Source organism: Fistularia commersonii, chromosome 12 (assembly GCF_037954325.1).
Source record: "Fistularia commersonii isolate RoL2024-O1a breed Wild chromosome 12, RoL_Fcom_v1.0, whole genome shotgun sequence".
Classification (NCBI taxonomy): domain Eukaryota; kingdom Metazoa; phylum Chordata; class Actinopteri; order Syngnathiformes; family Fistulariidae; genus Fistularia; species Fistularia commersonii.
This window is the reverse complement of record NC_141295.1, coordinates 7,219,993-7,230,215: the sequence shown is the minus strand read 5'-3', so window position 1 is coordinate 7,230,215 and position 10,223 is coordinate 7,219,993. Positions and strand designations below refer to the sequence as shown.

Here is a 10,223-nt window from a genome sequence, read left to right as displayed (position 1 = left end):
TTTACAAATTGGGAAATTCCATTTAAAAAATCTCATCACACTGTCCATGACATTTTTTTTTTTATTTGTAACTTCGGCAATTCAATCCAAAAATGGAGTTGCATCTCTTATGTCCGGCAGCACTTCAGAGCCTCCATCCTCCATCAATAATTTGCTCAGTTCCAGTCACATAGGCTGACTGTGGAGGAACCAAAACATACATAAGGTCATTAATAAATATTTTCACCTTTTCACCAATAACAAACATAAATTGGACCTCATATTTTAAGAAGAGAAAAACAAGGGAGGAAGCAAACAATGTGTGTTTCAGTGAGCAATCTCTGACATTGTTGTAAAAATGTAGTAATGACCAGCAGATGGTGAGTCCCAGAACTGTCTACAGTTTCCATCATGGCTCTCATCTATTTAATTTTTTCTTGAAAATAGATATTATGTATCAATCCATTTGATCTTAAACACTCACATACTAAAATCTTCAAGTCAGTTAAATATATCATCGGTGCTCCCTCAGGCATGATCAACTGCTTAAGTAGTTTCACTGAAATACATTTATACAATAATCATGGCCTACACAGGTAAGAAGTGTGCTGATAATCAGCAAATTGCAAGAAAGCTTTTGTCAACTCATGAGGTTGTTTTTTTGTTTCTTTGTTTATTTTATAAATAACAATGGCATTCAGAATATAGAAATACCATGACAAAATGAATATTTACAGTTAGGTCCAGAAATATTTGGACAGTGACACATATTTGTTATTTTTGCTGTTTACGAAAACATATTAAGGATACAATTATATAATCAATATTGACTTAAAGTGCAGACTCTCAGCTGCAATTTGAGAGTATTCACATTGTAACCAAATTGGAGCAAGGGTTTAGGAATTACAGGTCTTTTATACGTAGCCGCCTCTTTTTCAATGGACCCAAAGTAATTGGAAAAAATAACAAGGCTAAATGGGCTCTTCTCTCAGTAACCCATCTTCAATTAAGCAGTTAAAAGGTCTGGAGTTGATTGCGGATGTGGTGTTTGCATTTGCAAGCTGTTGCTGTGAAAACACAACATGCGGTCAAAGAAGCTGTCAATTGAGGTGAAACAGACCATCCTGAGGCTGAAAAAAAAGAAGAAATCCATCAGAGAGATAGAAGAAATGTTAGGAGTGGCTAAATCAACAGTTTGGTCCATTCTGAGAAAAAAAGAGCACTGGTGAGCTCGGGGACTCAAGCTCACCAGTGCACGGATGTGCACTTAGATGTCCATGGAAGACAGCAGTGGTTGATGATTGAAGAATCCTTTTCATGGTAAAGAAAAACCCGTTCACAACATCCACTCAAGTGAAGAGCACTCTCCAGGAAGTAGGTGTATCAGTATCTTAGTCTACCATAAACAGAAGACTTCATGAGAGTAAATATAAAGGATTCACAGGAGTCACCGAAAGGTGCAAACCATTAATCAGTCTCAGAAATAGAAAGGCCAGAGTTGACTTTGCCAAAAAGCACCTGAAGACGCAAACCCAGTTCTGGAACAGCATTCTTTGGACAGATGAGACTAAGATCAACCTGTACCAGAATGATGGAAGAAGAAAGTTTGGAGAAGAATTGGAACAGCTCATGATCTAAAGCACACCAGATCTTCTGTAAAACATGGTGGAGGCAGTGTCATGGGATGTACATACATGGCTTCCAATGGCACTGGGTCAATTGTGTTTATTGATGATGTGACAAAAGACAGAAGCAGCTGGATGAATTCTGAAGTGTATAGGGATAGACTTTCTATTCAGATTCAGCAAAATGCAGCAACGTTGATTGGATGTCACTTCATAGTACGGATGCACAACGATCCAGAACTTACTGCAACCCAGGAGTTTTTTAAAGCAAAGACGTGGAATATTCCGCAATGGCTGGGACAATCACCAGATCTCAAACCAATCGAGCATGCATTTCACTTGCTCAAGAAAAACTTACGGCAGAAAGACCCACAAATAAGCAACTACTGAAGACAGCTGTAGTAAAGGCCTGGCAAAGCATCACAAAGGAGGAAACCCAGCGTTGGGTGATATCCATAGGTTCCAGACTTCAGGCAGTCACTGCCTGCAAAGGATTTTCAACAAAATATTGAAAAGTAACATTCTACTTACAGTTATGTTAATTTGTCCAATTACTTTTGAGCCCCTGAAATGAGTGTTTGTACAAAAATAGCTACAATTCCTACATATTAAATCATATATTTTTGTTCAACCCCTTGAATTAAACCTTAAAGTCTGCACTTCAGTTCCATTGCAGTGTTGTTTCAAATCCAATGTGGAGGCATGGAAAGCCCAAATCATGAAGATTGTGTCACTGTCCAATTATTCCTGGGCCTGGGCCAAATTGTAATCATAATCTGTCTTTGGATGCCAGCTTTCAGAATTAAAGACTGATTATATTGTAATCATGTCTGTGATGAAACCGTATTTGATATTAATTAAATATAAGATATCCCAATCTTTCTCTTAGTCACTGTCATAGTTTTAAGATTGGAAAATTATCATCATTTTAATGTTTATGCAACGACAGTTTTGTGTTGACCACTCAACTTACATTCAAATGTTGGCAATGAGAAGGGCAAAACATTTTTGGGTGTACTCCAATATCTGCTTTTGTCCTGTACATTTCTAGTATGGACTCCATTCAATGAATATATAAATTATATTTCATACTACAATTGCACAGTACACAATGTATTCTTAAAATTAGCATTGAAACACTCTGATCATGCAAGACATTAGAACTGTAAAGAGTCACCTCGTCTGAAGCCAAGTACACACATAGGTATGCCACCTCTTCAGCTGTACAGATCCTGCCAATTTTCTGCCTTGCCATGAAATCCTGAAATGCCTGAATAAAGGAGGTACAGATGAAGATGTCTATGGAGGTCTTCAGTCAACAAGGTAATAGTTAATCCTTTTCAAATCTAATTGTGGCAAATGCACCATTCCGAGTTTTTCCAAAACAACAACATAGGGTATAAGTATCTCCATGCATTTGTTCCTATCCTCATGTTTTACACAGAAGAACACCATATACCAGTACACTTCAAACCCCAAAATACCCAAGGCAAGTGATTCCAAAATTGGCAATCCCAAAATGCAGGGGTCTCAAGATGATTTTCAGAAGCTTCCTGGGGTGATTATGACAGATTGTCCTCAGTTGCCAGTGTGAACTGTGGGTTGAGGTGTGCTTATTTCTATTTGAGCACGGGTCCCAGCTCACTGATCACCAGACTGGCAAACAAGGCTAGCGAGCTTTTCTATCATATTTGACAGATTGAACAGACTTAACATTTCATTGCAAGGTGAAAACACAAGCATCATGTCACTGAAAAATAAAATCTGAGCATTGAAATAGAAATAGCATTGCTTTTTTCCCCACTAAGATAGTTTTTGCCTTTCATGCCAGAGGCTTTGTCAATTTGTCGTTGAGGGAAGAAAATCAAGTCCAGTTGCCATGAGAAGATGATTTTGACAACAATTCACCCAGAAAGATCCACAACGGAAACCGGGCTACCTGGTGACTACCACCTGAACCGGGGTTAACTGACAGGTTTCTTTTCTTTTACACAATCCAAACTTTAGCTGTGCAATTACCTATTCAAATTCTAACTCTGGTGAGTCCACAGGATGCTTACCTTTGTTCCCCCTAACAAACCCACATAAATTACACCATTCAACCTAGTTTCTGCAAAACAACTTACTCATTACCAAATAAGCCATCTCAACTAAGATCAACCTCCAAGTACATCAGTTATACCAAAACTTCCCCACAGCCCTTTAGAACTGAAGAAGCTTCTTGGATGAGAGGTGAATAATCTTCAGGAAAAAAAAAATGAAAGTTCAGTTGCCACTGCAAGATTTGACAAGGATTATAGATCAAGCACAAAACCACCAACAAGCAGGATTTTCTTTTAAAAGCACCATGTTAATAAATTACTGAGGCATAGACTACTGAGAGTAAATATACTGTATCTACAATACCTGTTTTGGGTCAGACTGGGCTTGGATCCTTCCTCTCAATGATGGAGTATCAACAGTACCTGAGGAATTATAAAAGTGCAGGTCTTTATTTCTCCTGAAATTCTCAATGTCACACACTACAAAGTATAATTGTTGTACTCACTAGGTATTAATTCAAATGACAGCAGACCATGACAGGCTGAGCAAACAAATTGAATAAAGAATGTCTTCAAGAACAAGTCACCCTGTTGCTCAAAATCTAATTTAAGCCTTGAATTTGTTTTTATGTAACATTGTAAACATTGAACAATTACTGAAGAAGATTTATAGGATGCAGTGGGGTATGTTTCGTTCAGCGGGTTGATCTTGACTCACCAGGACAAACACAGTTACAGCGAATGCCTTGCTCAATAAAATCAGCAGCTATGGATTTGGTAAGCCCTATTACTGCAGCCTTCGAGGTGCTGTAGACACATCGGTTCACAACACCTGTGTCAAGTAAACACATGTCACACAGAAAAAAAGCAATGTCAAAGCCACTATCTGAAATTTGTTATCTCAGGGAACATGGTCATACTTCAGTAATGTAATAGCTCTTGCAAAGAGAGCATATTAGTGAAGGGAAAAAAGTTGTTTAGGATCCATCACCTTTTATGCTTGATGCAACAGATGCCATGTTAATGATATTGCCCGACTTTCTTGCCAACATCTAAAAATGACAATAAATTTTTGAAAACTGAATGAAAGTGGTTTTAAAAATATTTAAAAGCATGTTACAATTTAAGACTTTTGACATTCATGCAAGAAAACACATTCCTGTAATCGGAGTTGACAGTTTGCCTAGTCTGCTAACTAAAGCTGGATTAGTGATTGAACAGTTGTTGTCCTGTTCAGAGTAATACAGACTATCTCATGATACAAAGGATGAGGAAATGCTAAAAGCATGTTTTACAGAATTTAAAGCTCCAATTTTGCTCACTTAATAGGTTGAAATGTTGTAGTCAATCATTTCAGTGGGCATTGGTCACACCTTTGGCAAGAAAACTTTGCACATGAGGTACATGCTTCTGACGTTCACATTCATTGTAAAGTCCCAGTCAACCTCTTCACAGTCAAGAATCGATCCATGGTGCACAAACCTGTAAGAAGATGGAACCACATTCTCAAAAAAAAAAAAATACTGTTTGACAGTATTTAAATTGGAACAGCATTTAATAAAAGATCAAACCACTATTTCTTTGCTAGAATGTACAAGCAGCAACCAAAACCAGCCAAAAAGTTACTCTGTTCATCATATCTTAACTTAGCTTTAACTGCGACAATTTAGAGACCTCAAGTAAGAAGGTTAAGGTCAACTGGAGGTTGAACCTCAAGGTATGAGGAAGTTGTAGATGTCGATAAGGAGACTAACTAGGGCGCTTCTTCTTCTATTGCCTGCTCCCTTCATGGATCACCAGAGCAAACCAACTTATGCCATTTTACCCTATTCTGTGCATTCTCTTCTCTCCCACCAGCTAGCTTCATGTCCTGACTAGACTGCTTGGTGTAATAACAGCATTTTGTATTGTTCTGAATTAGAACTATGATTTTATGCTATGTCCTGAATCATTACTACTTTATAAAATGCAGGTAGTATGCACTTAGCAATGTTTATTGTAAATTTCTACTGTCGATAAGTTTATGTACATTTAGAAAAAATATATAAGTTAGAATGAAGAACATTACTCATTGTAATCACATTAAATAACTGCCATGTAATAGTAAAAGATGACAGTACCCTGCAACATTGAACAGGACATCTACATGATCTAGTTCATCGGCCAAGGCCTCCACTTGGTCCTTTTTAGTCACATCCACAACTTTGGTCTTGATCCCTGTTGATTAACCAAACAAAAATGTGTGTATAAAATGTATACACACACAAACATATACATACAGTACAGTAATAAGTATTTGATCCCCCTGTGATTTTACAAGCTCTCCCACTTGTTCCAAATCATGGAGGGGTCTAAAATATTCATCACTGGTGCATTTCCACTGTGAAAGACAGAATAAAAAAAATATCAGCAATCACATTGTATGATTATTTTTTTAACGATTTATTTGTAAACTACAAGGTCAAAGAAGTATTTGATCCCTTGTTTTTCAGCCGTGTCTCACCTTCAAAGACCTGTTCCTCTGCTTTTAAAGAGTCTGCTCATCATTCTAATTGAGTAGCACCTATTTGAGGTAATTTGCTTTCGTAAAGACACCTGTGCATCCAACAATCTGTCAAAAGTGTAGCAGCAAACATGAATAAAACCAAAGAGCTGTTCAAAGACACAAGAGAAAAAAATTGTTGACCTTCACAAAGATGGAAAGGGCTACAGAGCAATTGCCAAGCAGCTTCGTGAAAAAAGGAACAACTGTTGGAGTCATTGTCAGAAAACGGAAGAAGCTAATGATGACTGTCAGTGTCCCTTGGACTGGGGCCCCACAGAAGATCTCTCCTCATGAGATATCAATACTGCTAAGAAAGGGGAAGAATCAGCCCAGAATTGTGCGGGAAGAGCTGGTCAATGACCTAAAGACAGCTGGGACCAAAGCTACTATCAGTAATGCACCGAGATGTAATGGTATAAAGTCATGCCCAAGTCACAGCCCATCTGAAGTTTGCCAGGGACCATCTGGATGATCCAGAGGAGTCATGGGAGAAAGTTTTGTGGTCAGACGAGACCAAAACACAACTTTTTGGCTCAATTAGCTGTGTTTGGAGGAGGAAGAAGAAGGATAAGTATCATCCCAATAATACCATACCTACAGTGAAGCATGAGTGTGGAAGCATCATGCTCTGGGGGTGTTTTTCAGCACAGGGGCCAGGATGACTGAACTGTATTGAGGAGAGGATGAACGGGGCCATGTATTGTGAGATTTTGGGCAAAAACCTCCTTCCCTCAGTCAGAGCATTGAAGATGGGTTGTGGCTGGGTCTTCTAGTATGACAACAACCCGGAACACACTTCTTATGGAGGAGTGGCTCCATAAGAAGCATCACACATATGTACACACATCCTTTCTGCTAAGTCTACCACCATCTGTCCCTCTGCGTTCCTATCCTAGATACCAAATCTGCCCATCACTTCTTCATCACCTCTATTAACAGCACCAACATGTCCAGTGAAGTGTGAGATCAGAGCAATGTTTTGATTTAACTGGTTTTTGTGTGGAAAAAACAGATTTGCCGAAATCAGTTGTGATTTGTCATTCTAGGTATTAAGCTTTAATGCTTGACAATGAATTGTAGCATATCCAGTCACTTTTGATATACAAAAAACATTACTCCTCACATTTGGACAAGAATGCCTCATTCTTCTCCTTATATTTTTGCTTTGCTTTACATTTCCTCAACTATGTTGTTGCAATCAACACACCAGTCCTCGCTGATTGCAGTACACATGCCTCAACAGGAACACCCATTCAAGTCAGATGTCTAACTGGAAAAAATGTACCAACATCACATTTGTTTCAAATACAATACATTGATAGCGCCATGGGAATACTGTCAGGGCATCATTTTACAGGATATCTATTTTTTTTTTTTTTTTCAAAGATATTACATGTGTTGGCAATTTGAGTTTGCTGGAATATTGTAGCAGAAAAACAAAAATGAAAAATTAGGGATTTCAGTTTTAAGTACACCAGTTTTCTGGCTTTAGTGGGATGTAGTGTGCATATGCATGGCCATTCTTGTGTGTGTGCATGTAGAAATAGATTGTACTCTTTTGCTATGTAATTTCTTTCTCTTCGCAAAATTACATAGATTCAGTGTTACTTTTTTCGCTTTGGTGATTATTAATGGGCACCCGTTGAGAGATCATATAATTAGCTCACAGGTTGCATCACATAGTCTTTCAAAGAATTGGTTTTGAAAAGTTTTTTTAATTTAGTTTAGTTTTTTTTTTCATTTTTACTTATTTAATCATATTCAGAAAAGAACCCTTCTTACATTTAACATATTGTGCCCAATCAAGTCAATACAACAGCAAAAGGCACAAATGTTCATTTTTTGCAGTAGTCATCTTCAAGAGTGTTTTAAAAGTAACTAATGGTCACTTATTAATCAAAACAGATACATTTAAATGGTTAGCCAGCAGATGGCAGCCTCAGATCTACAGAAGTGATTTTACCATCAATGCAATCCAGCTCCTTGAGCTTTTCCCCATTAATGTCTGTCGCAGTTACTTGAGCTCCCTCCTTTGCGAATGCCTAAAGATCAAATACATGAATAAGTTACAAGAATTAGCATAATGTCTGCATACATTTGTATGAATTACTTTCTCTGCTGAATGAGAAAAATGTTTGTATAATTCTATGACTTGATAAAACAACAAAATGACTAAATTGAGAGCAAACAAATATAAATGTTCATTTGATTCCATGTGATTGGAACAAAGCAGTGCTTATAACTTCAGTTATCATCAAGTCCTTGTGATTCAAAATGCATTTTCCCACTTGTAGATATTACTCGAAAAGAATTAAATAGATGCTGATGGGCCAGTCTTCTGATGAACCAGAGTGACAAAAAAGATTTTCACATTTTTCACTAATATTGGAAAATATAGCACTAAACTCTAGTGCTATATTTTCTAAGCTCTAGTGACTAGAGCTTACAAAGAGGTGTTTGAATTCTCTTGAAGCACATGCATGTGTGACATATTTTACAACTCCTACATTATGAATCCATGCAAGCTGCCAAACTGGAGATTGAGGAGCAGGACAGTAAGTTGCAATTAATAATTGGGACAAAAAACCTTCCCACGGCAGCTCTAGAATTGTTTATTAAAAAGAGCTTACTTGTTGATGTGACAAAATAGCGATCACTTTTAGTCAGAATTAGCTGTACACAGTTAGAAAAATGTGTTCTTATGCATAATGAAAATAAGAATATACACAGGACTGATTGGCATGAAACAAGCCATTGAAAATAACGATCTCCTCTGTAATTTGGTAGGAAGTCTGTGAGAATGCCATTTACTATAGCTGCAGCACGTCCAATCCCCTGGGCAGCAGCTGACAACACAATCACTTTTCCATCTAGACGGCCCATAGTGCACTGCTGTCTCCTGCTGTAACAAAATACACAGACAAAAGAAGGCAGTGAACAATAACAACAGGTTGACCTCTGCAGGGTTTACAGCTTTTAGACTTTGAACAGATTTTGAAAAGACTTGTGTAAAACTTTAATCTCACACCAGCTCACATCTAAAGACTAGCTTTTAGAGTTTTTAAGTCTCAGCCTAAAGACTGTGGAAATTACATCTAATGATTTTGCAAAGATTTTGAAGACTTGTGGAAAGTTTCAACTAGATTCTTTTCCATTATGAAAACTATTCCCCCCATGCTGGTGCCAGGTTTCCTGTTTCTGGTTTTGTTGAAGCTAATGTGACTTGAACCTCATCACTTTCTTTCACTATGGATACAGGTTACGATTCATCACCTATACATATTTACAAAACCAAATTAATGTTACACCAACAATTCAAAATACGCCTTTGCGTATCATAAATATAATCGTAAACACGTGTTTTTCGTTTGTTTTTTCCTTTCAAAAGCTTTTCTCGAAGGTCTACAACCCTGTCCTTAAAACCGTTTTGCGTAGTGTAATTTGCAAATATGTTTGTATACTGAGTCAAGAGCCACTCGCGAAAGCATAGACTGGAAACTTGCCTTCTTAGGGAGGTACCTCAAAATACTACGCAAAACGTCCCGAATGCGGCTTCGTCTGTAACCGCAGTTTGACCGTGAGCCGGAAATAGTGTCAGCAGAGGAAACAAAGAGTAGCGAGTCGCAGTGAAATTTGCACTGCTCTAAACACTGTCTTGGGTCAGCTCGATTCTTTGAAATCAGTAGAATAATCTCATTCATTCAGTCAGTCATTATCTCTACAGTCCACCCTGTGCAAAGAAAGTAAAATAGTTTATATATTACGTAAACGTGCCACTGCTGTCATGCTACCCAAGGTACTTACATTATCCAGCAGCAGCCTTGAACAGAGGACACTGATTGCTTTTGATTTCAGAGAAAATCCCATCACCAATTTCCAGACTGCCAGAATTGACATCTGTCAGTACATGACCTTGGCTACAATGAGAAAAAGATCGTTTGTATTGTTTTTTTATGGTCTCAATTGCCAAAAAAGGTCGCATAAAAGTTGTTTGGAACAGACATGCTTCAACAATGTGGCCATTTGGAAAGT

At 37.8% G+C, this 10,223-nt stretch overlaps 1 protein-coding gene across 2 annotated transcripts; it reads right to left on the bottom strand.

Annotated features, from left to right (window-relative positions):
- Positions 1-31: 31 nt before the first annotated feature.
- Positions 32-9,768, bottom strand: bdh2 (3-hydroxybutyrate dehydrogenase, type 2). Of its 2 annotated transcripts, none has more exons than XM_086156784.1 (10): positions 9,695-9,768; positions 9,003-9,090; positions 8,155-8,233; positions 5,767-5,863; positions 5,020-5,128; positions 4,638-4,698; positions 4,365-4,478; positions 4,011-4,069; positions 2,782-2,874; positions 32-178 (listed from the first exon to the last, which is right to left on the bottom strand). In XM_086156784.1, the coding sequence occupies exons 2-10, from the start codon at positions 9,072-9,074 to the stop codon at positions 125-127; spliced, it is 738 nt and encodes a 245-aa protein (XP_086012910.1). In that variant the 5' UTR covers positions 9,075-9,090; positions 9,695-9,768; the 3' UTR covers positions 32-124. The 2 variants fall into 2 exon arrangements, with proteins under 2 accessions (XP_086012910.1, XP_086012911.1); XM_086156785.1 differs by having other exon boundaries at positions 9,003-9,093; positions 9,695-9,767.
- Between the last annotated feature and the right edge of the window lie 455 nt (positions 9,769-10,223).